Source organism: Aphelocoma coerulescens, unplaced genomic scaffold (genome assembly GCF_041296385.1).
Source record: "Aphelocoma coerulescens isolate FSJ_1873_10779 unplaced genomic scaffold, UR_Acoe_1.0 HiC_scaffold_56, whole genome shotgun sequence".
Classification (NCBI taxonomy): Eukaryota; Metazoa; Chordata; class Aves; order Passeriformes; family Corvidae; genus Aphelocoma; species Aphelocoma coerulescens.
In genome coordinates, this window is record NW_027183905.1 from 2,769,706 (window position 1) to 2,795,214 (window position 25,509).

General features: G+C 54.2%; 3 protein-coding genes across 3 annotated transcripts in view; 2 read left to right on the top strand and 1 right to left on the bottom strand.

The window, feature by feature from the left end:
* The window catches only part of LOC138101927 (uncharacterized), a 958,962-nt gene that overhangs the window by 900,706 nt on the left and 32,747 nt on the right, over nt 1–25,509 (top strand).
* On the bottom strand, nt 433–10,424 carry LOC138101885 (zinc finger protein 436-like). Its single transcript, XM_068999638.1, has 2 exons — nt 10,392–10,424; nt 433–2,799 (listed from the first exon to the last, which is right to left on the bottom strand). Exon 2 carries the CDS (start codon nt 2,679–2,681, stop codon nt 1,941–1,943), a length of 741 nt encoding a protein of 246 aa, XP_068855739.1. The 5' UTR covers nt 2,682–2,799; nt 10,392–10,424; the 3' UTR covers nt 433–1,940.
* Nucleotides 16,875–18,651, top strand: LOC138101918 (serine/threonine-protein kinase PAK 3-like). The gene is made up of 3 exons (XM_068999670.1): nt 16,875–17,060; nt 17,974–18,111; nt 18,562–18,651. Exons 1-3 carry the CDS (start codon nt 16,917–16,919, stop codon nt 18,649–18,651), a joined length of 372 nt encoding a protein of 123 aa, XP_068855771.1. The 5' UTR covers nt 16,875–16,916.

Here is a 25,509-nt window from a genome sequence, read left to right on the forward strand (position 1 = left end):
TTTAAGCTGCGCACGAGATTCGCGGCCCCGCCCTCTTTTCTCCCGTCGCCATTTCCAGCTCCGTCCCACAGGACTCACTTTCTCTTCTCTCTGACTCCGAAGCCGCCACGTTGAAGAGTGTTCTTGTTCGGGCTCTACGGTGGAGAAAGCCTGGCTCCCTTTGTGCTGCTGGCTGCGTGGTGTCCTCTTCAGTTCAGCGCGGAGTGTGCTGGCTGCAGACAGGAGGCTCCGCCGGCTCCCGCTGGCTCCGCCGGCCCCGCGTGGAGAGGAGAGGGACCCGCCGGTGCCAGGGAGCCGCGCCGGATGGGTTTAGCTGTGTGGCACTCCATGGCTGGCTTTAGCTGCCTGCGGCTCTGGGACAGTTCCCCCCCAGCAGTGACACGGGGTCTGTGCTGCGGCGTTGGGAAAGGAGGGGGTGCAGGGGCCCTGACCCGGCGGGGCCCGGAGGCTCCAAGGTCCCCGCACCTTCCGGCAGGAGAGCTGGAACGAAAGGAATTCCCGCGTTTCCGTGTGGTTTAAATGTGTAAATTGTGAGAAGCGTCATTAGTCTAAAAGACTGTCCATCAACTCAGGATCAATCCCCTACATCACCTCTGAACCAACCCCGCTACCAAAACCAGGCTGTGCAAGCCCAGTAGAGCCCCAAAACTGGGAAGCCAGGTATCCAGGAGCTCAGCTGCACCCCAAAATGGGGATGGAGATGTCCAGGGGCTCAGCTGTGCCCAAAAACGAGGCCCCAGCTGAGGGCGTTCTCTGCTTGGCTGAGCGCTGCCTGAGGGCTGGGGCTGCAGTAAGGGGGACACCCTCCTCCAGCTGGGATGTCCCGAAAACGGGGGACCCCCACAAGCCCCTCACAACCCCCGGGGCTGGGCTGCCCCTGCCTGGATGCTGGGAAACACCTAACTACTGCACAGGGACGGTGATTTACCAAAATATGAATATTGATCTAATATCAATATCCACCTGAGACGGACAAAAACTCTCTAACAGTTTAAAGTTAGAAAGTTTATGTTTTATGTGGCGCCAGGCACTGCGTGGCATAGCTCCCTAAGATGCAGGCCCCAGTACAAGCAAACATGATACCTTTTATTTCCAAATATTATGAATATCCAAAATACAAATGTATATTCATAACATTAACACCTCCCATTCTCCGCTTCGTATGGAAATGAGCTTAAATGTCATTAAGCATGCGTAGTGTGTGTCCTGAATTGAGTCGGTGGTCTTGAATTGGGTCAGTGGTCCCAAAGATGAAGTAACTCATCTTCCTCATTTTGACCTTTTTGCTTCTCTGAGTTTTAACTATTCTAATTACTTTAGTGACCTGTAAGTTTCCTCTTGCATGATTTTTGGATGGGCTCCCACAAAGGGAAGAAATTGGTGATTGTTTTTATTCTATACACCAACTTATCAAGGTTTCTGCTCCTTATTCTAGGCACAGCTAAACAAACATGCAAATGACAGATCATCAATTATTTGGTAATCAGTTACTAACATCTAAAACTCTGTTTCAAGTCCAGCTCTCCTAACTATTTTGATTAACCCTCACTGGGCCCAAGCCTCCAACTGAAATCCCAAGCCTATGACTAAAATCTTTGTTTCCTCTATGTTTCAACAGGAAATACAAGGAAAGGCCCAGGAGCTGAGAGAAAAGGACCAGGAGAGATCCCGCCCCGAGCACCGGCACGGGCACAACAGAGCCAGCCTGGGCACAGGGAGGGAATTTATTCCCAACCAAATCCCAGCAGCACAAGGAGAAGGCAAAGAAATCTCTCCAACACCTTCCCCCCACCCAGCGCGGATCACCCGGAACGGGGGTCACCAGGGCTCTGCCCCACGGGGGTCACTGGGGATCATCCAACGCCGATCCTCCCACGGGGGATGGAGCTGGAGCAGCGCACGAAGCTCTTCCTGCACTCGGGGCACTCGCAGGGCTTCCCTTAGCGGTGCCTCCGTTGGTGTTGGGTCAAGTGAGAGCTCCTGGAGAAGCTCTTCCCGCACTGGGGACACTCGTAGGGCCTCTCCCCAGTGTGGATGCGCCGGTGGAGGGTGAGGTGGGAGTTTTGATTGAAGCCCTTCCCACAGTTGGGGCAGCGGAAGGGCCTCTCATCCGTGTGAATGCGCTGATGTAGGAGAAGCTGGGAGCTCCTCGGAAACCTCTTCCCACACTCAGAACACTCGTAGGGCCTCTCCCCAGTGTGGGTGCGCTGGTGGGCCCTCAGGCTGGAGCTCCACCAGAATCTCTTCCCACAATCCAAGCACTCATAGGGCTGCTCCCCGGTGTGGATCACCTGGTGCTGGATCAGCTGGGAGCTGTTGATGAAGCCCTTCCCACATTCCCCACACTTGTAGGGCCTCTCCCCAGTGTGGATCCTTCGGTGCTGCATCATGCTGGAGCTCCGGCTGAAGCTCTTCCCGCATTCCCCACATTCATAGGGCCTCTCCCCGGTGTGGATGCGCTGGTGGTGTCTCAGGCTGGAGCTCCACCTGAAGCCCTTCCCACATTCCAAGCACTTGTGGGGCTTCTCCCCACCCTGAGGTTTCTCCCCCAGCTCCGACCTCCCCCTGAATCTCCGGCCGCCTTCCCGGCACAGGGGGGCTCTTTCCTCCTTGGATCTCTCTGGGCTGCGTTTGCAGCCCCTCCTCGTGCAGCATCTCCGGGGCTTTTCCTCCTCCTCCATCGTCCACACCTTCGGAATGACAAATTCTGGGTTGAGGGGAAAAACAAGAGGTGAGCGCCTCAGGCTGCGGATTCCTTCTGCCCAAGTCCATCACCAAGTATTTTGTGTCTGTAAAAACCTACAAAACACCAAGATTCAGACCAAAAGTCCCACAAACATCAAGACATAGACACAAAACACCCAAAACATCAAGATTCAGCTAAACCCTCATCCAAAATATAAACATTCAGCCCCTGAAAAAAACCCAAAGCACCAACATGGAGTCCAAGAAACCTCAGAAACACCAAGATTCACCCACGGGAAAATCGTGGATCCCCCTCCCTGATCACCTGCTGGATGGGGGGGGCAACGCTCCTGGGGCTGGGGGGAGGCTGCAGATACAGCGAGTGCTGGAACCTTGCGGCGCCTCCTCTTCCTGCTCCTCCTCCTGTGTCCCTACTCTTCCTCACACTCCTCTTCCTCACACTACTCCTTCTCCTGCAGAATCCCACCTGCTGCTCCCACGGCCATCGTTTCACCATTCTGGTCTCCAGCCCTGCTCCTCCAGCCTTTCTCCTGCTCCCCCCAGGCCCAGCACCCAGCCCTGGCTCGCTCTGCCCCCCAGAGCTCTCGGATCGCACAGCACGAGCAGCGATGCAGCTGCGGCAGCTCGGGCTGGGGCAGCGCTGGGCTCTCGGCCGCTCCTGCCCGCACTCGGCCCCCGCCGCAGCCACTTCTGCCAGCACAGCACGGCCCGGCCCGGCCTTGGCGCTCCCCCCCTCCCACCTCCCCAAATTCCCCTGGCGGGGGGCGCCAAGGCCGGGCCACACGTGGGCTCCAGCTGGGGAGCGCCGGGCGCTGCGGCTCTGCCTGGCAACTGCTGAGTCACCAGCGCCGCGCCTTCTGATTGGCTGAGCGCTGCCTGAGGGCCGCGCCTGCACCAAGGGGGGACACCCTGCTCCAGGGGGGATGGCCCGAAAACCGGGCACCCCCAGCGAACCAACAACACCAACGCCTCCTTACAAACACATGCTCTGAATCTGCTCGGACACAGCCACACGCACCTGCACACAAGCAAGTGACAGCACAAACCAGCAGCTCCACAAAATGGCACTGACTGACACACACTGCTGCTCAGCCAAGCTCCTGCTCAATTCCTCAACTTCCAGAACAACAACAAAGCCGGAACAGAACCATGGACGTCGTTTCCTAATCAAAAGGGGACAATGCTGAGGCAGTTTGCACATTCTCCCAGAGCTAATTAAGGACATGGACACCCAGCACGGGTAAAAAGGGAAGTCGAGAAGGGGTCTCAGCAACAGGGGACGGATGGTGTTGGTGTGCTGGGAAGGGATTGGTTGAAGGGAGTGTGCAGGAATATGGTTAAGGCAAACAGCAGCAGGAGGAATCTATGTGGTAAGAAAGGAAAAGGAAGATGGAAAAGAGGAGGAAGAGAAAAAAGTGAGGACTGGGATGCTTTTCAGCACCATCTTATCCTCAACATTTGCCAGCTGATCCAGATCTTTTGTATCCCCGCGTTCCAGGACAGGACAGAAAAAGAAGTTCAGGATTTTAGGGTGTTCCTCTGTGGTGGGGAGCAGCAGGACAGGGCAGCACGGGCTGGGGGCCTGTGGGGAGCTGCGGGGCCGGGCCGGGGCTGTGGGGCAGCCAGGGCTCAGCGCCGGGCACTGCCTGACCCCAACACCCCCCGGGCAGGGCCGGCAGTGGCCCCCGGCCCCCAGGAGGCTACGGGATGTGGAAGGATCAGGATTTACTTTTATCGATCTTGTTTGGGTCACTGGAGAAACGAATGATTTTGCAGAAAGCTCAGCTGCTGTCAGAGGATGAGCACCCACGGGCAGTGAGATGCCACGGGTACGGCTGCTGCCATTGGCTTTGGCAAGAAGAAGAGCCAGATCCAGGGCAGATATTCAATTATCTCCCTGGAATTGAGGTTTGCAATTCCTCACCCTGCGAATTCCCGACCTAGTGCGGGGTGGAGATAAGGGATGTCTGTTTCTAGCAGTCTGTGGCCAGAATCCTGTCTCTTGTGAAATCTCTTCCACAGGAAGCTCGGCTGGCACAGACCCTGCCTGGGGACTTTAAGGGATGTTACACCACTCAAGGGAGATGAGCTTAACATCTCAACAGACTGGGAACAGCCCAAAAGATACCCAAAAAGATAACGCCCATCAACAGAACATCAACGCCCATCAGCAAACATCAAGGAACAGCTACCCCAGACACTGCCCCCAGCACAGCTGGAGACCCCTGCTCTGGAAAAGGCTGAGAAGGAAATCAAGGAGTGTGGACCTAATGAACATCAGAGGCCAAGCAATCCGGGGCCAACAGGAAACCAAATACTAAGAACTGCCCAACTTGGAACCAATGAACATGAAACCTACGGATTTCGATGGGTTTAGACTGCATCAAGTTGAGGAAAAATTGAGTAAAACTCGTGTGCCATGGGATGATTTTCTCTGCACACCTGGGCTATGTGTGCATGAAATGATTTCTGTTGCACATCCTGGCCAGAATAAAGTAATGCCTTGATCCTCTAACACTAAAAAGGTCGTTGGAGAGTTTTTGATCTTCCAGGAGTTTTGTTGACAAGATTATATCACTAGAATTTTTTTTCTTAATAATCCTACTCTGACATTGTCAGCTGGGTTTGGGCCAGGGGTGTGAGAGTCAATTTTTATTCTTAGGGGAAAAAGTAGCAAAAATCTTTATTGGTTTAGGCGTTTTTCTGTGTATGTGTGTGCGTGGCTGTTAGTGATGGGAGAATTTTAGAATGGGTTTTTCAATGTTCACCTGTAAGCTGCATTTTGCAAAACTGGAAGAGGTAAGAAAGGAAAAGGAAGATGGAAAAGAGGAGGAAGAGAAAAAAGTGAGGAGTGGGGTGCTTTTCAGCACCATCTTATCCTCAACATTTGCCAGATGATCCAGATCTTTTGTACCCCGCGTTCCAGGACAGGGAAACAAAGAAGTTCAGGATTTGAGGGGGTTGCTCTGTGGTGGGGAGCAGCAGGACAGGGCAGCACGGGCTGGGGGCCTGTGGGGAGCTGTGGGGCCGGGCCGGGGCTGTGGGGCAGCCGGGGCTCAGCGCCAGGCACTGCCTGACCCCAACACCCCCGGGCAGGGCCGGCAGTGACCCCCGGCCCCCAGGAGGCTGCGGGATGTGGAAGGATCAGGATTTTCTTTCAATGATCTTGTTTGGGTCACTGGAGAAACGAATGATTTTGCAGAAAGCTCAGCAGCTGTCAGAGGATGAGCACCCATGGGCACTGAGGGGGCTGCAGGAGAGGCACAAGAAGCCCCTGCAGCACTTGGCCAGAAAGGCTCAGCAGGGCAATGCAAGAAGGGATGAGCAAAAGGCCAAGGTGAAGGCAAAGGCCATGGCAGAGTTTCTACAGCCCCCCAGGGATGAACCGCAGGGCCCAAGGGGGCCCCAGCACCCAGGGGACGGCGGCGGCCACAAGCACCTGGCACAGGCATTGCCCTCCTCGGCACGGCAGAGCCCACCCAAACAGCCCCTGGCAAGGAATCAGGGGTCCATCTGCAGGCCAGAAGGACACTGCAAGCACAGACAGCAGCACCCTCAGCACCAGCAAGTCCACCCCACATGGACATGGATTGTCAGGGCTGGCAGAGCTCCCAGCAGACCAGGGACCCACCACACCAGAGCCCTTGAGAACATTCAGGGCACATCTGGATCGAGACGAGGCCGCTCCTGATGGACACAGGGGCCTCTCTATCCACTCTGAATCTGACACCTAAGGGGGGAAATGGTCAAGAAGTTCTTTGATTATTCAGGCAATAAGTGGGAAAGATAAGCAGGTGTGTTTTATTCAACCACTATCAGTAGATGTGGGGGATGGGTTTGAAATGCATCAATTTCTGTTTGTTCCTAATTGTGATTATAATTTACTGGGAAGGCACTTGGTGGCTGAAGTGGGAATAAAAATTCATATTGTCAAAGGAGATACAGAGGCTAATGCTGCTGGACCTTTGTGTCAAATGTCTGCGAAGGCCTCTGCTGAAGGGAACCCAGAAGTGTGGGCAGCCCCACGGAAATAGGGAAAATCAGATATGGAGCCTCTCCAAATTCCTCTGAAGCATCCAGGACAAGTGGTGTCTAAAAGCAATACCCTGTTCCAAGGGAGGCAAGGAAGGGGTTACAGCCTCTTACTGAGTCCCTGCTGCTAAAGGCAGCGCTTCTGGAGCCAGGCATCTCTCCCTACAACTCTCCTCTCCTGCCAGGCAAGAAACCCCATCATGGACACCAGAAGGAAAGCACAATTGTCAAGGCTTCAAAAGCAAATTAACTGAGCCTCCTGCCCTGGCCCTCCCAGACAGGGAAAAACCATTTGAATTGCATGTGGATGTTAATCAGGGCCATGCCAAAGGAATTCCTGGGCTCAAATGTTTCACCCAGTGGCCAGAGAGTGGCCTCATTGTCTGCAGAATTGTGCAGCCCTGGCTTTAATGGGAACTGAGGCCTGAAAACTGACAGCAGCAGAATCTCTCATTGTTCAAGCCTGGCATCAAGGTAAAGCTTTGTTAACCAAAGGAGCCTCTAAATGGATGAGCAGCGCTGGGTTCTTACAGAATGAAACTTGTTGGATGGAACAGGAGGATTCAGAGTTGAGGACAGGGCAAGGGTTGAACCCAGCCTCCTGTTTGAACGGCCCTGGACACGGGGCTGGCAAGAAACCCATGGCTGCAGTCAAGTGACAGAGCTCCAGAGCCGGCCTAGGAGAGATTGACCAGACATTCCCTGGCCTGAGGGAGAAAAGGTGTTTAGGGATGGGTCTGCAAGGGCAGCAGAAGGGAAAAGAGTGACAAGACACGCTGCTCTTAAGGAAAGGGAAGGAGACAAAGCGCAGCTCAGCGCCCGCATGCTCAGCTCAAAGGGCCGAGCTGGGGGTGCCTGGAAGAGCCTGGCACTGAAATGCCCTGAGCAGGAAGGCTTCAATATCTTCTGCTAACAGCATGGCAGCTCACAGCGGGACAGAAGCATTTCCGACTGCTTCAGCAATCCCTGCATCAGTTCTTAAGGCATGTTTGGAACAAACAATTCCAAGATACGGGATTGTGGAAGCAATAGACACTGACAGGGGAACTCATTTTACAGGAAAGATCCTTCAGGCTGTTCTGGCTGCTTTAGGAACACAGTGGGACCTCCCAACGCCCTGGCACCCCCAGAGTTCGGGTCGGGTGGAAAGAATGAATGGGGAAATAAAGAAACACCTCCTGAAGCTGCTGAGAGAAACCAAGATGCCCCAGGTACGGCTGCTGCCATTGGCTTTGGCAAGAAGAAGAGCCAGACCCAGGCCAGATATTCAATTATCTCCCCTGGAACTGATGTTTCAATTCCTCACCCTGCTCATTCTCGACTTAGTGGGGGTGGAGATCAGGGATGTCTGTTTCAAGCAGTCTGTGGCCAGAATCCTGTCTCTTGTGAAATCTCTTCCACAGGAAGCTCGGCTGGCACAGACCCTGCCTGGGGACTTTGAGGGAAGTTACACCACTCAACAGAGATGAGCTTAACATCTCAACAGACTAGGAAGAGCGCAAAAGATACCCAAAAGATAACGCCCATCAACAGAACATCAACGCCCATCAGCAAACATCAAGGAACAGCTACCCCAGACACTGCCCCCGGCACAGCTGGAGACCCCTGCTCTGGAAAAGGCTCCGAAGGAAATCAAGGAGTGTGGACCTAATGAACATCAGAGGCCAAGCAACCCGGGGCCAATAGGAAACCAAATACTAAGAACTACCCAACTTGGAACCAATGAACTTTAAACCTACGGATTTCTATGGGTTTAGACTGCATAAAGTTGAGGAAAAATAGAGTAAAACTCGTGTGCCATGGAATGATTTTCTCTGCACACCCGGGCTATGTGTGGATGAAATTATTTCTGTTGCACATCCTGGCCACAATAAATAATGCCTTGATCCTCTAACACTAAAAAGGTCGTTGGAGAGTTGTTCTTCCTGCAGTTTCTGTGACAGGATTACACCATTAGAATGTTTTTTCTTAATAATCCTACTTTGATATTGTCAGTTGGGTTTGGGCCAAAGATGTGAGAGTCAATTTTTAGTCTGAGGAGAAGAACCAAAAATCTTTATTGCTTTGGGGCATTTTTGTGTATGTGTGTGCGTGTCTGTTAGTGATGGCAGAATTTTGGAATGGGTTTTTCAATGTTCACCTGTAGGCTGCATTTTGCAAAACTGGAAGAGCATTAAAACTGACCCTTTTCCTCATAAACAGTTTAAAAATATTTTTTAAAAAAGGGGGAAAAAAAAGCCGCTTTTGGGGGGGCCCATAGGTGAGCCACCTGATGGTTGCCCTGGAGGAGAAGCTTCCTTCCAGACAGCCAGCAGAGGAGCTTTAGAAATGCAAATTAACTCTGCTGGGGGAAAGGTGCACAATGTCCCAGGCTCTCCTTGCCTGCCAGAGGAATTGGGCTGATTCCCTCTGCCCCTCACCCCAAGCTCTGCCTCCCTGCACAGACGGAATTTGCATCGCTAAAGGCAGAGCCCACACTGAGCATCTCGGACTCTGCAACAGAAATCCCTGAAGCTGCAAAGGAAAACAGCAAACGGAGAATGTTGGGAGAACTTCACTCACAAAAGCGGGGGGGAATCATCCCTCTCCCCACTCCAACATCTGCTGGCACTGTCTGGGTTATACAGGGTGGGTTTGACCACTGCGCTGCTTTTGCTGCCACAAGGTCAGCGAAATCGCTTGGGAATCCAAGGATGTGATGATTTAATCAGAGAAAAGAGGTCAATTCATGCATCCCTGGCATTTCTGGGAGCACCCAAAAATGGGGAAAAGATGAACGGCCACCAGAACAAATCCTACAACACCATGGAGCAGCCCCTGGGAACCCAAACGAATTCATACCAGGTGCCAGAGAACCCAGTGATCATTTCAATACATCATTAGATTACAAGCTGTCCTCCAAATCAGAACCAAGCACACAGCTCCAGCTCCTGACCTTCTCACCCACCAATCCACTCCCATGAGCAACGCCACATTTCACCCTGGGATGGCATCAGATCCTCTTTCAGCAGAAGGACCAGGAGGTTGTGGAAAATTAAAGGACTCAAACTGCTCTTGGCAAAGAGATGGCCAAGGAAAAGTGGTGAAACAGAAAAGAAAGGAAATAAAACTTAACAGAGCCATGAATATCGGATGTTCTACAAAGTGGGGGTGCACATTAAGGGGCACATGCAGCAGGCGCATCGGGAAGTCTGTACCTTCCAAGGACCTCAGCCAGGGGGAAAAGGGACACGGAGATGCGGCCGGGGAAATCGGCATAAAAAGGAGGCTGCGTCCTCCAACACTTGGACAGAGCCCACGGGAAATGCCCCGTGGCCTCTCCCTTGCTCCAGGAATAAAGTTCCTTTTACAGGACTCCTCCGGCTCCTCTGGGGACACAAACCTCTGGCCACGGGAACTTTCCCGCACACTCCCGCCGACGGGGCAGCCACCTCTGTCCTACCCACAGCAGCCGGGATGAGCCAGCGCTGCTCCGGCACCGGCTCCTGCCGAGGCAGCAGCGGCAAGGAGAGCGCGGGCAGCCGCTCCCGCAGCGCCCTCACGCCAGGGCGAACACGGCGCCCACACGGCACAACGAACCCGCCCCAGCCCCCTGCCGCCCCCTCCGCCCGCAGCCAGCGCCGAGCCCCGCCAGAACCGAGCGCGGCTCCCACCTGCGCTGGGGCCGCCTCCGAGCTCCGCCGCCGCCTCACCGGGCTCCGGCCGCCGCCGCCGCTCCCGGGCCCGCACAGACGCTCCGCCAATGGCGCCTCTGCTGCGCCACGGCCGCCCTGCCGGCGGCTCCGGGCCCGGGCTGCTCCCCGCTCCGACCAATCAGCGCGCCAGAACCACGACTGACGGCAGCACCGCCCAATCGCAGCGAGGGGCGGGCTCTGCACACGGCCCAGCCTCGCCCCGCGCTCCCAGCGCCCCCCGGGCTGCGTGAGGGGAAAGCCGCAGCTGAGGAACAGCCCTGGAACGGGCCCGGCCCGAGCCGCCATTCAGCTGGGAAGGGAAACAAAGCTCTCCGCTGCTCCCGGCCCGACTTGCCCAGCCCTGCGTGTTGGCTGCCTCCGGCTCCTTGGGAAGCCCTGCAGCCTCCCGACTCCCGCCCCTAATTCGGAGCATCAGTGCATGGCTTTGATTTCGTTGTTCAGGCTCGGCTCTGGGCTGTCCTTGTCTGCTGCATTTTCTGGGTTCCTCTTGGATGCTTTGAGCAACAGGCTGTGCCCCGGGAGGATCCTTTGTGCTCCTTTGTGACAGAGGAGAACCTTCCAGGCGGTTCTTGCGGGAGCTGCTGCTGTGATGTCACGGGAACGCTGCCGCGTCCTCGCCGTGTTCCCGTTGCTGTGGGCACGGAGCCCTCAGTGTCCAGAGCGGCTCTGGGCGCCCGCTGGTTGCCGGAGGATCCTCCTGCCCGAGGCATTCTCAGCAGCCAGCCCAGCCCCTGCCGGGTGTCCTTCTGTGCTTGCAGGGGTACAGTCTGCCACGTGTGCAGCACGGCCAAAATGATCCAGCAAGCGGTTGCTGCAGTTTGCACTCTGTACTCTGTGGCTTATTCGGGGTATTTTTTAGCCCACTTGGCACGTAAGTCGAGGTTTTCCCTGGCTGCAGCGTCGGTGCCTTCGGGCTTGCTGTGTGCTTTCTGTTCTCCCACTGCAACTGAGCTGCCTTTGTAACCAAATTGCCATTAAGACACCGTTGGTTTGGGAGAGCTCCTGCCAGCAGCTGCAGCTGAAAAAGGGGGTGTCTGCAGCCAGCGGGGCGTGCACAGCATTTGCAATGGAGCCGGGGGGGTTCTGTTCCCTCAAGCGCAGAGTCTGTGCCAGCGGAGCCTGGAACTCCCTGCGTTGGCTGCTGCAGCCAAGGGCTGACACAGCCCAGGATTCTGTGCTGTTCTCTTGCTTGCTGTGCGAAGGGACTGTGGCTCCTGGAGGGATGTTGTGGAAGCAAAATGCTCTCTCGGGGTGTCCTTGCTCCGTGGGAGTTCCCACCACGGACAGGTTTTTCCTAACAGCATCTGGTTCGTGTTGCCTGTCCCGTTGCAGGGCACCTCACGCGTGGATCCCGAGCAGCTCCTCCTTTGGTGAGTGGGAAAGGAACCTTTGGTGGTTGGAATTGTGCAGAGACTTGTGAGCTTGGCGTGTGGCAGTCGAGCGCCAGCCTGGGAGGCTGAAGGAAAGTTCCTGCCAGTGTCTTTGCAGCAGCAGCAGCAGCAGCAAAGGGATCCCTGGCACTTTTCTCCTTCTCTGCTGAAGAGCTTTTGAAGAGCTGCAGGTCTGGTTTTGCAGGCAGAAGATTGCTTGCTGGCTTTAGCCACGGTGGAATATGGAATGCCCAGCAATAAGTGGCAATGTCGACTTTAGCCCATTCCTAGTCTGAACAGCTCTGAATCCCATTTCTGCTTAGTGCAGCTGGATGTGTAGCTGAGGATAAATAAGGCGATAACTGAGAGAGAACTTCCTGTCCCTCACGCTACAATCTGTCCACAGGGCACAAAAGCAGCATCAGCTCCTCCTCTGGCTCCCTGTGCTTCCAAAGAGGAGGCCAAAGAGGAGGAAGACAGCAGTGAACTTCCCCCTGTTCTGGGGGATGATGGTGAACTTCCCTCCGTCCCGGGAGACCACAGTGAACCTCCCTCTGTCCCGGGAGATGAGGGCAAACATCCCACAGTTTGGGAATACAACAGTGAAGCTCCTGTGGTGTGGGACGAGGATGGTGGACATCACTCGGTGTGGGACGAGGACAGTGAGGCTCCAGTGGCATGGGACAAGGACGACGGACATCTCCCAGTGTGGGATGAGAACAGAGGACATCGTGAGACTTGGGAAGAGGAGGGTGCAATTCTCCCGGCATGGGAAGAGGACGGCAAACGTCCCGTGGCTTGGAAAGAAGACCAGGAACCTGCTGCATTTTGGGAAGAGGACGGGGATCCTCCCTCTGGTTGGGAAGAGGACACTGAACCTCCCTCTGCTGCGGGATCCTGGGCTGAACATTCTGACAGCAGCACAGCCCTGCAGCCAGAGGGCAGAGAGGAGTGGTGCCTGATGCAGCTGAGTACGTCTGCTGTGCTGCTGTGTGCCAGAGCAGGGTGCTGCGTGTGTGTCTCAGCATCAGCTGCACCCAGGCTTGCTGTGCAGCTGAATGTCACAGAGTCATTTATTGTCCTTGCCCAGCTGAGAGCAAGGGGCTCCCGGCCCAGGGAGTGGGGCTGCATTTTGGCCCTGCTGCAAGGCGGGGTCTCCATCTGGGAGGGAGCATCTTCCATGTGGTTTCTTTCAGGGAGCACCGTGAGCGTGGGGGAGCCTGCCGAGAAATACCTGGAACTGGAGCAGGTTGGCCAAGGGTAAGTGCACGGCAGTTACTTCTGCACAAGCAGGGGCCAGGTATTTGCTGCTGCAGGATCAAGTGAGAAGCCAGGCAAGCTGCAAACAGCTTCAGACACTGGGGCACGATCCTGCTGTCTCTCAGTCCTGATCAGAATTGGTAACTGTGGTCAGAAGGCATCGTCAGAGGCCCCTGAGGCCGGCAGTGTCCTGCCTGCAGCAAGGAGCAGGACCTGGAAGATCTTCTGTCCCTGGAATGTGATTGCCTGAAAGAGCAGCTCACCATCTGGTGACTGTCAGAAAACAGTTCTCAAGAAGATTCCTTTCAAATAGTTTGCTTCCAAAAATATCCACCGGTCAGGATTATCAACATAACAGTTTAGAAACAGAAACCAGAGATGAACTAATAAGTGCTCTTTTTAGCACAGGTAGTAAGCCCTGTACATTCAGTAACAGACACAGAGCTGCTGCACTGGAGGGGAAAATGCATCAGCTGCCTGATGGCAGGGCCCTTGTGGATCCTTCAGCTCGTAGGCAGGAAATGGAAAAGGATGAAATACATTCTTCTCCAGTTCTTTAGACACCTGCTCCCACCCTAGGTTTTGGACTAAAGTAATTCAGTGTGGACATTTGGGATTTGCTCCAGCCCTTTTCCTTCGTGTTGGGCCTCAGTTTTCTCTCGCACACCTTGCGAGGCACAGGGCTGGTGGCTGCTGCGCTGCTGTTTGAAGGGTCGATGCACCCAGGTGTTTTGTAAACGCTGCAGGCAGCAGAGATCTCCTGTCTGGGCTGGCTTTCACTCCCAGGGCCTAAAGTGCTGCTTCTTTCTTCTCTGCTGTTCTGTCTCCAGGGCTTTCGGAACCGTTTATAAAGGACTCGACAGGGCCACTGGAGGAGAGGTCAGTGTCACCACGCCCAGCGCGTCGGGCAGCTCTCGAGGGCTTTCCCCTCTGCTGGGAGCTGTGGCTGCAGCTTTGGGGGGCCAGCAGAGCTTTCCTGCACAGGCTGTTCCACTGAAGGCACAGCAGTGTCAGCCTGCAGAGCACGGCTGGGACAGACTTGAGCCTTCTGAAGTGCCCAAAGAATGCAAGGAGGGCAGCGGTGTCTGTCAGAGCAGGACACGCTGGCTTGGTCTTCATATCTGAAAACATCAGTGCATCAGCTGGTGGAGGCTGAGGCCTAATTTATCTTCATCCCAGCCTCGGACAGGAACACTGTTTAGCAGTTTTTCCATACTGCGTTTCATCTTCCAAGAGTACCTCAAGACCTAATTAAGGAGAGATCCTTCTTGGGATCAGTTTGGGGTTTTAGTCCTACTGCAGCTGTTCCCAGAGAGAGGGAGAGGAATGAGAAGATGGATGTGCAGAGCAAAGCTCTCTCCTAAACCCTGCAGCTGTGTTTGGGTCTGGTGTCAGTGACAGCCCGTGACAGGGATCATCTGAGCAATGTTTGTGCGTGTTTGCTCTGTTGTGCAATCCCAAACAGAGCAGTTGCGTTTGAAATCATGACCAAATCCCCCAGGATTGCTAAAGGGTTCCCGGCTGTTTTGCTCTGTTTTCACAGAAGCAGAATTACTTCCTGCTTGCAAAATGTGTTTGAATGATAATGAGAGTGGTGGTAAACTAAGGCGGTTTGAGAAGACTGCAGGTGCAGAGAATGTTGTGAGAGCTTTGAGGCTGAGAGCTGAGGGCCCATTTCTGCAGAGCTTCCAAGGCCAAATGTCTCTGGCCCTGTGTCCTGTAAGCGGCCCCGCAGCGAGCAGAGAAATGGGCTGTGGGAATGTCACTTGCTGAGCCCGGGTGTCCCATCCCAAGGCAGTTTGGCACAGCCCGGCTCCGTCGCTCCACAAAGACTCGCTCCGTGTTTGCTGCGGCCTCCTGCCCCAGACTCCTGCAGTTCAAGGGCTGCAATGTCCTTTCAGGTGGCCATAAAGAAAATGAGTCTCAGAGGGCAGAACGGGGAACGAGCTGTGAATGAGATCCTGGTCCTGAAGGACAAGAAGAACCCCAACATTGTCAGCTCTTTGGACAGGTGAGTGCTTCAGCTCTTATCCCGTGCACGGGCCCTGCGTTAATCTCTCCTGGCATCCGCAGTCTGTAGCCTGTTTTAAAAAAGCCTCACCCGGCCGTAGCTTCCCAAAACAACAGCCTGTGAGTTCACTCCCTCCGTGTGCTTTTGTTGCTTTGGTTTGGTTTTTCCTTCAAGCTGACCCAGTTTTCTGGGTCTTACAACAAGTGCTGATAGACCCTGGCAGACATTATTTCCCTTGGCTTCTCCTTCCCAACTCTTTTCCATTGCTGCAGATGCCAGGAAGACCAGGTTCTTGTTTCCAGAAATGCCTCATTTGCCCATTTTGCATTGGCCCTGCCTGTTTCTGAAGGCACTTGCTGCAAGGTTTTCCAAACACTTGACCACTTTTGTCCTAAGTGCAGCACCGCCCCCTGCCCTGGATAACTCTGGAAGTTGTGTTGCCTTGTTCTGGAGGGAACGGTGGAACTGCTGAGTTCAGATGCTGAACCAGCTGGGGGCAAGTGTTGTGGTTCCACATTGATCTGGGCTGTTGCTAAACTGCATTTTTCACCTGCTTGCCATCTAAGGCCTCTCCTTTCCCACAGGCGTCTCCTTCTCCTTTAGACTGTGCAGATCCCAAGGACTGTGCAGCCTGGCAGGAATGTCTCTGCATCGGATTCTGTCCTCATTTACAAGTGACCTGGAAACAAAACTCCACTCGAGGCTTTTCCATCAGGGAATTGAGCAGTGCACGTTCATCTCCATGCCATTGTTTGCCTCTTCCAGCTTCCTTGTTGATGAAGATCTCTGGCTGGTGATGGAATACATGGATGGAGGAACTTTGCAGGACGTTGTCAGACAGACACGCATGGCTGAAGGAGAGATGGCAGCTGTCAGTCGGGAGGTGAGGGATCCTGCTCGTGCTTCCCATGGACACAATGCTCCTTCCAAGCAGGGCCTGAGAAGAGGAGTGGCTCCATGCTCAGAGCTTTGTTTCTGTGTTGTTTTTATGAGCTGCAGAAGAAAGAGCCTCTGAAGTGAACGGCCTGCCAGTGTCACTGCACTTCCACTCTGCTCTTGTCCTCTTTCCTGCTGTTGTGGGACTCTCTGTCTTTTTTGATTTGATTTGCTGTTCTCGGCTTTGCCTTGAACCATTTGCCTGGAGCTTGTCTGCACTGCACTCCTGGCCTGTCACAGCAAAGCTGCTGCTGGCAGAATTCTAAACTGTCCTTTCTTGTGGGATTGTGTATTCCGGCCATGGATTTCCACCCTCGTGTTTCTTGCTCTCTCTCAGTGTCTGCAGGGCCTGGATTTCCTCCACTCAAACCGGGTGATCCACAGAGATCTGAAGAGCTCCAACATCCTTCTGGCAACGGACGGCTCTGTCAAGCTGGGTGGGTGTTCCTGGTCAGGCACGGCGCTCCCGGGCTGCGGGTGTGGGGCTGCTTCCCAGTGACGGCCAGAGCCCCACAAGTGCTGCTGGTGGCGGTGCCCGGCCCCTGCTGCCAGCTGAGAGCGGCTGTCCCATGCAGAGGGCTCAGGAGAGGAGCAGGGTGTCAGCAGTGGCTTTGCTCTGGGTGTGACCCTTGCAGAGGGGTGGGAGTTGGAATCTGAAGCTTCAAGGGAATCAGTAAAAGCTGCATGAAAGCTGAGGGTTCCTTTAAGGGTCCACTTCCATCTTGCCTTGGCTACAGCCCTGCGGACTTTTCCAGCTGGATTCAGCCCTGCATTCTCAGACTGAGAGTGGGCAATCTTTGTGCTTGGTTTCCTCATTCCAGCTGCCTTTGACAGTGTTTGTTTCTGTCCTCAGCTGATTTTGGCCTCTGCGCTCAGCTGAGCCCTGAGCAGGAGCAGTGCAGCTCCATGGTGGGCACTGCTCACTGGATGGCCCCAGAGGTTGTGACCAGTTCTCCTTATGGCCCCAAGGTGGACATCTGGTCCTTGGGCATTGTGACCATCGAGATGGTGGAAGGAGAACCTCCTTACTTCGAGCACACGGCGGCCATGGTAAGAGGCAAATTTCCCAGAGTTTGCAGAGGCCTGTGAGCACAGAGGGACCCTGCCCTGGGAGGAGCAGCCGGAGGGCTCTGCCCATCGGGAAGGGAATTCCCAGAGGATTCGAGCCTGAGCACAGACAAATATTCTGCAGTCTCCAGAATTTGCTTTGGGTTTTAAGTTTTTGCAGCTCTTCTGTCTGTGAGGATGACCTGAAAACATGAAGCCAGAGCATCAGCTCTAATCTTACCTTGCAGAAAACCCCAGACCAACCCCAAACCCCACACCCAAACCCAACAAGTTTTCTGAAGGAGTTTCTGAAAGAGGTTCTGCGAGATGAACTCCCCCTGACTCTTCTCACTGGGAAACTTGTCTAAAACATGAAGATGATTGTTTAACATCCCCATAGTCTAACATATTTCTTTCCTAGCCCAAGCTACTTTCTCCATGTCACCAAGGCTGAGCCTTCAGCAATCCAAACCTCGGGTTCCTTGCCTGGCAGTTTCTGGGATGGAACATCTTGAATGCATTTACTTGAGTGTCAGTGGCACTGCAGGGATGCATTTGATGTAAGAATCCTTGGAAATACCACAGGCAGACCACAGTGACTCTTGCAAATGGCCTGTAAAGCTGGTGTCCGTATTTGGAGAAGCAAAATGGGCTATTTCTGATGGAGGTTCCAACTAACAAAGTCAGCCAATGACCTTGGCTCTCAAGGCAAGATCATCTGGATGTTGGAATGGCTGTGGCTGCAGCAGCGTTTGGCTTTTTTGGTTGGCATAGAAGAATGGGCTCTGAGCAGCATCTCTGCCAGGGAGGAAAGTGTCCCTGGAGACTGGGGCTGAGAAACCGGGGTCGCTGTGAGCCCTCGTGGGTGTGAAGGAAGCTGGCAGAGCTTTTTCAGAAGTGTTTGCTTTTCGCGCAGGCTCGCTGTCTGATCCGGCAGAACGGGACCCCGCAGCTGCAGGAGCCCAGGCGCCTGTCGGCTCTGCTGCGGGACTTCCTGGAGTGCAGCCTGGAGCCGGACGAGGAGCGGCGCTGGTCTGCCCAGGAGCTGCTGCAGGTGGATGCGAAGCGGCTGCAGGGGAAACAGCAGCGCGAGGGAGGGGTTTTCTCGTGGGGCCCCCTCCAATAGTGTCCAGTCTCGCTGCTTTTCACATGCAAAGCCAGCAGAATCCTCGCCTGGTTTGGCTTGGCAGGGTCCTTTGCAGGTCATCTGGACCAGGTGCCCCGCAAGGAGCAGGGACATCTTCAAGCAGATCAGGTGGCTCAGAGCCCTGCCTGACCTGAGCCTGGATGTTTCCAGGGAGGAGGCACCTCCCACATCTCTGGGCACCCTCTGCCAGTGTTTCCCCACTCTTCTGATAAAAAAATTCTGCCTCAGATCTAATCTGAGCCTGCTTCCCTCTCCTGAGTTTCAAACATTCCCCTCTGTCCTGTTGCAACAGAGCCTGTGAGGAACTTGACTTGGGAAAGTAACAGTTGATTTCTTTCTTTTTCATCCTTTGGGCAGCACCCATTTTTATCATCAGCCAAGCCTCTCTCCAGCCCGAGCCCTCTGATCGCTGCAGCAAAGCAATTGAAGGAGCAGCGAAGGACGTGAAGCCCCTGGGGCCAGCTTTTTGTTATAGTAGTTAGGACAAGTGGATAGTTACGGTAGTTAGCACTGCTAGTGAGTTATGGTGGTTAGGGCAGCCTGGTAGTTATGGCAGTTTATTGAATAAAAGCTCTGTTAAACCTCAAGTCCCTTGACGTGTCCCTTCCTTGTTCCCCCGTGACTCAGCTGCCCGGAGCAATGCGAGGGGAGAGCGGGCCCAGCCTTGCCCAGAGCTGAGCCCCAGCAGAGCCCCGGCAGAGCCCAGAGCAGCCGCAGCATCGGCAGAGTCAGCCTGGAAGGAGGCGCCTGGAGCCTTCTCGACTGCAGCCGACTCTTGTTTACAAACCGCGTGGGGTGGGAAATGCCACTGGTTCTGCAAGAGGGCAGAGGGGGCCCGGGGAAGGCCCAAATGCGAGGGACAAAACCCGCCCAATGCTGGAGAAAAACCACGCCTTTTTCCCCTCCCACGCCGGCCAAAACACTGAATCCTAAACCGAGTCAAACGGGGCAGGGGAGGAGCCCAGGCCCTTCCACCCCTGCAAACCAAAGCGTCCCTTGCACGGCTCTGAGCCCCGGTGGCCCCGCGGGCGTTGGTTTCTGTCGGGTTCGCTGCTGCCAGCCCAGGGCCAGCCCGGGACAGGGCGGGCGCTGGAGGCTGCGGGCGGGGAGATGCGATCCCGGGACACGCATTCGGTGGCACCTGCGAGCGCAAGCAGGGGAGGGGCGCCGGCAGTGACGGGGGAAAGGAATAAGGTGAATGTGACTTAAACAAGCCAAGCCCGTGAATGTGCTTTAGATAGGGCCAGGGAGCTGTAGGTAGGAAGGAGTGAAAGAAACTATCACTTCCAGAAAATGTTACTGATTGCCATGGACTGCTGCTCAGCCAAGGCCATGTCAAATTCCTGAACTTAAAGAAGAAGAACAAAGACTCAATGGAGTTATTAATACTGCTTTGTTTTACTAAAACAAACAAAACGGGTGTGTGCATATTGGAGAGCAGATCGGGAAGTCTGAACCTTCCAAGAAACAGTCCCGGGGACAGAGCAGCCACCTCTGTCCTACCCACAGCAGCCGGGACGAGCCAGCGCTGCTCCGGCACCGGCTCCTGCCGAGGCATCAGCGGCAAGGAGAGCGCGGGCAGCCGCTCCCGCAGTGCCCTCATGCCAGGGCGAACACGGCGCCCACACGGCACAACGAACCCGCCCCAGCCCCCTGCCGCCCCCTCCGCCCGCAGCCAGCGCCGAGCCCCGCCAGAACCGAGCGCGGCTCCCACCTGCGCTGGGGCCGCCTCCGAGCTCCGCCGCCGCCTCAGCAGTGGTTCCCAGTCACCCCCATTATGATCCCAGTCACTCCCAGCATCATCCCGGTCGCTTACAGTCACTCCCACTGTTTTCAGTATGGTCCCAGTCATTCCCAATTAGATCCCAGTTGCCCGCAGCGTGGTCCCAGTGGCTCCCAGTCACACAGGATGGTTGCTTTCACTCTCAGTAAGAGTCCAGTGTGGCTCCAGTCATTTCCAGTATGAACCCACTCACTCCCTGTATGATTGTATTTGCACCCACTGTGGTCCCAGTTGCTCCCAGTGTCTTGGTTTGAAAGACAGGTGTCTGCCAAGGAAGGCAGGAGTCTCTCCTGAAATGGAAGAAAAAGAAATTACAACCCCCTTCCCTCTGAATTATTATAATTTTGAAATTAAGGACCTTTATAGGCAAAGATATGAGGAACAGGAATAACAGGGTAATATATACTAATATATATACTATAATATATAATATATAATTTATACTAATATATATCTGTATGTGTATAACCAGTCAAACAAACAGCAATAACTATGGCAGTAACAGCAAACAATCCCAAACCCAGTCCCAGCCTTCTCGGCTGTCAGGCCCTTTCCCCTTGGGTGCAGTTCCGCTCGCAGCCGGCAGGGGCGCTGGTGGCTCCCGGTGAGCAGGGCAGGTGTGATGGTTCCCCCGCGGCTGCAGGGGGCGCTCCGGAGCGAGCTCGGGGAGCACGCGGCACTGGTGGCCTGGGATCCCGGGAAGGGATGGAACAAAGATTTCAAAAACCCCCTGGACAGCCGATCCTGGTGTCCAGCTGGACTCTCGGGAACAGCAGGCTGGAACAGCAGGGACAAGCACAAATCCCGGGTTTCAGACGAGATGTATCAAACTCCGGAGCTGCGGTGGGAACCCGCGGAGGTCTCGGCAGGCAGGGAGAGCGGGGCTACAGAGTAGCGAAGGCTCAAAGCAACGGCAGGGGCGGGCGGCCACAGCCTGGCTCCCAGTGGGGCAGGGAAGGCGAGCTTGGGATCCCCGGGTCTCTCCGGTAGAAGGAAAGCAGCCAAAGAAGAAGCCTCTCTCTCCATCCAAACACTGGGAACTGACTGCCCGCAAACCCAGGTGAAAGTGATGCACCCCTGCCGCTATAACCAGCTCCTTTGTTTTCCTTAAGCATCCAGTAATTTGTCCCCCTGCCAACATCTATGGGGAAAATTCCTTTAAGAGAAAAAGAAATAGGAGGAGAACTCCTAAAACCCCAACATTATCCACCCCAAATTTTTCCCATACTAACATGTTACATGAAACGGAACCCTTTTAACCATATAAATACATGCATCACCCGAATTATATACGTATATACATGCTGATACTGATTCAAGTACAGAGCCATGGGTAGTTCACCCTAAAACAAGGTCCCCTTGAGGTATGCATCGGATCTCTCCATCCTTTTGCATCACCCACCAGGTGCAACCTGGTCCCTGAGCGAAGGCAACCCCATGGATGGGTTTGTCTTTGCTCGAAGCAGAATTAACCCAAACAGTTTTTCCAAGCATACCTCTCATGTGCACCACTGGAACCTTATCCCCGTCTGTTGTTTGTAGGCGTTTGGATTGGGCAGGGCCTTCTCGGCTGGTGGATCTTCGGGTGTTAACTAACTTGGTGACTCTTGCTAAATGCACCTCCCAGTTTTTGAAAGTCCCCCCACCCAGTGCCTTCAAGGTGGTTTTAAGCAATCCATTACATCGCTCAACCTTCCCAGCTGCTGGTGCCTGGTAAGGGATGTGGTACACCCACTCAATGCCATGTTCCCTAGCCCAGATGTTTATAAGGCAGTTCTTGAAATGAGTCCCATTATCGGACTCAATTCTCTCAGGGGTACCATGCCTCCAAAGGACTTGCTTTTCAAGGCCCAGGATGGTGTTCCGGGCAGTAGCATGAGGCACAGGGTAGGTCTCCAGCCATCCAGTGGTGGCTTCTACCATTGTGAGCACATAGCGCTTGCCTTGGCAGGTTTGAGGCAGTGTGATGTAATCAGTCTGCCGGGCCTCCCCATACTTGTATTTGGACCATTGCCCACCATACCACAGGGGCTTCACCCGCTTGGCCTGCTTGACCGCAGCGCATGTCTCACAGTCATGGATCACCTGGGAGATACTGTCCATGGTTAGATCCACCCCTCGATCTCGTGCCCACCTATAGGTGGCATGTCTGCCCTGATGGCCTGAGGCATCATGGGCCCATCGAGCTAGGAACAACTCCCCTTTATGTTGCCAATCCAAGTCTATCTGGGACACCTCTATTTTCGCAGCCTGATCTACCTGTTTGTTGTTACGATGTTCTTCATCAGCCCGGATCTTGGGGACGTGAGCATCTACATGACAGACATTCACGGGTAGCTTCTCTACCCGAGTGGCAATGCCTTTCCACTCCTCAGCAGCCCAGATTGGTTTTCCACTGTGCTGCCAGTTTGCCTTCTTCCACCTTTCCAGCCAACCCCACAGAGCATTGGCTACCATCCATGAATCAGTGTAGAGGTAGAGCTTTGGCCACTTCTCTCTTTCAGCAATGTCAAGACCTAATTGGACAGCTTTGAATTCAGCAAATTGGCTCAATCCACCTTCTCCTTCAGTAGCGTGTGCAACTTGTCCTGTGGGGTCCATACGGCGGCTTTCCATTTCCAGCCAGCGCCTACAATTCGGCAGGAACCATCAGTGAAGAGGGCGTATTGTCTTTCACTCTCTGGTAGCTCGTTATATGGTGGGGCTTCTTGGGCATGTGTCACTTGCTCCTCTTCTTCTTCAGAAGATAATCCAAAAGTCACACTTTCCGGCCAGTTCGTAATTATTTCCAAGATGCCAGGGCGACTTGGGTTTCCAATTCAGGTGCGCTGCATGATGAGGGCAATCCATTTGCTCCAAGTAGTGTTGGTGGCGTGATGCATGGAAGGAACCTTTCCTTGGAACATCCACCCCAGCACCAGTAGTCGGGGTGCCAGGAGGAGCTGTGCTTCTGTGCCGATTACTTCTGAGGCAGCTTGGACTCCTTCATAAGCTGCCAAGATCTCTTTCTCTGTGGGAGTGTAGTTGGCTTTGGACCCTCTGTAGCTTCAGCTCCAGAATCCCAGTGGTCAGCCCCAAGTCTCACCAGGCACCTTCTGTCAGAGGCTCCAGGACAGACCATTGCTCCTGGCTGCAGAGTAGAGCACGTTCTTCACGTCTGGTCCTGTCCTGACTGGGCCAAGGGCTACGGCATGAGCAATTTCCTGCTTGATCTGGGCGAAGGCTTGCTGCTGTTCAGGGCCCCAGTGGAAATCGTTCTTCTTTCGGGTAACCAGGTAGAGAGGGCTCACGATCTGTACTCAGGAATGTGCATTCTCCAAAAGCCTATGGCACCTAGGAAAGCTTGTGTTTCCTTCTTGTTGGTCAGTGGAGACACTGCTGTGATCTTATTGATGACCTTGGTGGGAATCTGATGTCATCCATCTTGCCACTTTACTCCCAGGAACTGGATCTCTCGGGCAGGTCCATTGACTTTGCTCTTCTTGATGACGAAACCAGCTTCCAGGAGAATTTGGATGATTCTCTCTCCTTTCTCAAATACCTCCGATGCCATGTTCCCCCACACAATGATGTCATCAATGTACTGCAGATGTTCTGGGGCCTCACCCTCTTCCAGTGCAGCCTCGATCAGTCCATGGCAGATGGTGGGACTGTGCTTCCACCCCTGGGGCAGTCGGTTCCAGGTGTACTGCACGCCCCTCCAGGTGAAGGCAAACTGAGGCCTGCACTCTGCTGCCAGAGGAATGGAGAAAAAAGCATTAGCAATGTCAATAGTGGCGTACCACTTCGCTGCTTTGGACTCCAGCTCGTACTGGAGCTCCAACGTGTCGGGCACAGCAGTGCTCAACGATGGAGTCACTTCATTCAAGGCACGATAGTCCACAATCTCCATTCCCCGTCAGACTTGTGCACAGGCCAGATGGGGCTGTTGAAGGGTGAGTGGGTCTTGCTGACCACCCCTTGGCTCTCCAGCTCATGGATCATCTTGTGGATGGGAATCACAGCATCTCGATTTGTCCGATACTGCCGGCGGTGCACTGTCGAGGTGGCAATTGGCACTCGTTGCTCTTCCACTTTCAGGAGCCCAACTGCAGAAGGATCCTCTCGATGCCATGAAGCTTTTTGCCTTTTCTTTTATACCCCTGTTATACCTTTTTACAACTTCTGTGTTCCTAGTGCTTTTTCCCTGCATTCTTGGACTTGTTTGTTAAGCTAAGAGACTAAACATTTTAGAAGCTTCGTAGCTAGAGATCAGTGTGCCCCAGACCCCAAGGTCCTCTCCAGAACACATTCTGTAAACCAAGATAGAACCATCCAGGGGAAGGTTCCTTGGGGAGGGGGGCTCACTTGAGCCTCTCATTGGGGAATCTTTGATAGATATGCTAATTAGTAAAACCTATAATGATATACCCAATTTGGGGGGAGAGAGACAGAGAGAGACTCAGCAGAGTGCATCTCGATGCATATGACCTGGACATGTGCACCTAAAGATCCTTAAAATAAATACCAAGGTAAAATCCCTTTTCCCCTTCTAACCGTGTATGACTCTTGATTTTAAGACCAGGAAAAGGCATCACTCTGATAGTCCAGGCAGGGTGTTCAATTGCCTAATGCCCTCTGCCTCCACAGCAGCAATCCCAAATATCCACCTGAGTCCTTTCGGGTCTTTGTAATAGCCATTCCGAAGGAAGTCTATGCCCAGAATACACGGGGCCTCTGGGCCAGTCACAATCGGATGCTTTTGCCACTCTTTCCCAGTCAGGCTTAACGCGGCGTTTGGTGCTCGAAGCACGAGCTCTGGCGTGCCCCAGGTCAGAGATAGTCCAGCTGCGTTACTTCTGTGCGTCACAGAACCGACTTCAGGATCAGGAAAAGAGCTGCTTGCTGGGCTAGCTAGCCGGCTTCTCGGCAGAGGGAACATGGCAGGAGCCGATGGGATCGGCTCACGTTAGCTCGGAGACAAAGGAAGAGAGAGGCTGTTCAGGTTTGACTTGTAACAGGTTTATTGTTAGCAGTTTCGCTACCCAAACGAGCTCGGAAGGCTGGAATCCCATGTGTTGGTATGTGATGGGATTGGTGGGATCGGCTACTGAGGCTTTTCCCTCAGTTTTATAGGGAATTTGAAAACCCTGGTGAAAGGGGAAACAACCAATGAGTTACAAGCCAGGGGGAGGACACAATGTCACAAGAACCACTGGGGGGGAAACCGAGAGGCGGGAGTTATAACAGAACCAATGAACGACTGAGTAACCGAGAATTTTCCCGAACCAAGGGAGGTGGCTTGGACCCGGGCACCGCCCAGGGGGTGCAGCTTAGGCTTCTGAGCCGCCCATCGACCTCTGAGTCGGCCTCTTTGGGGAACTCGATCCAGGGGAGGGGCTGGGATTGATTGGCATTACACAGCCCCAGCCCTGCAGTGGGCTGGGTCACACCAACATCTCCCCCTTCTTTATTACTTTGAAATGAGGGGGAAGGCTGAAGGGATTTCAAAACCAAACACTTAAGAATGGGAATGGCTACTA

Coding starts and splice junctions, on each gene's coding strand:
- LOC138101918 (XM_068999670.1), top strand. CDS start 16,917: ATGGTGGGCACTGCTCACTGGATGGCCCCAGAGGTTGTGACCAGTTCT. Junction 17,061..17,973: donor TCGAGCACACGGCGGCCATG/GTAAGAGGCAAA, acceptor CTTTTCGCGCAG/GCTCGCTGTCTGATCCGGCA. Junction 18,112..18,561: donor CTGCCCAGGAGCTGCTGCAG/GTGGATGCGAAG, acceptor TCCTTTGGGCAG/CACCCATTTTTATCATCAGC.
- LOC138101885 (XM_068999638.1), bottom strand. CDS start 2,681: ATGGAGGAGGAGGAAAAGCCCCGGAGATGCTGCACGAGGAGGGGCTGC.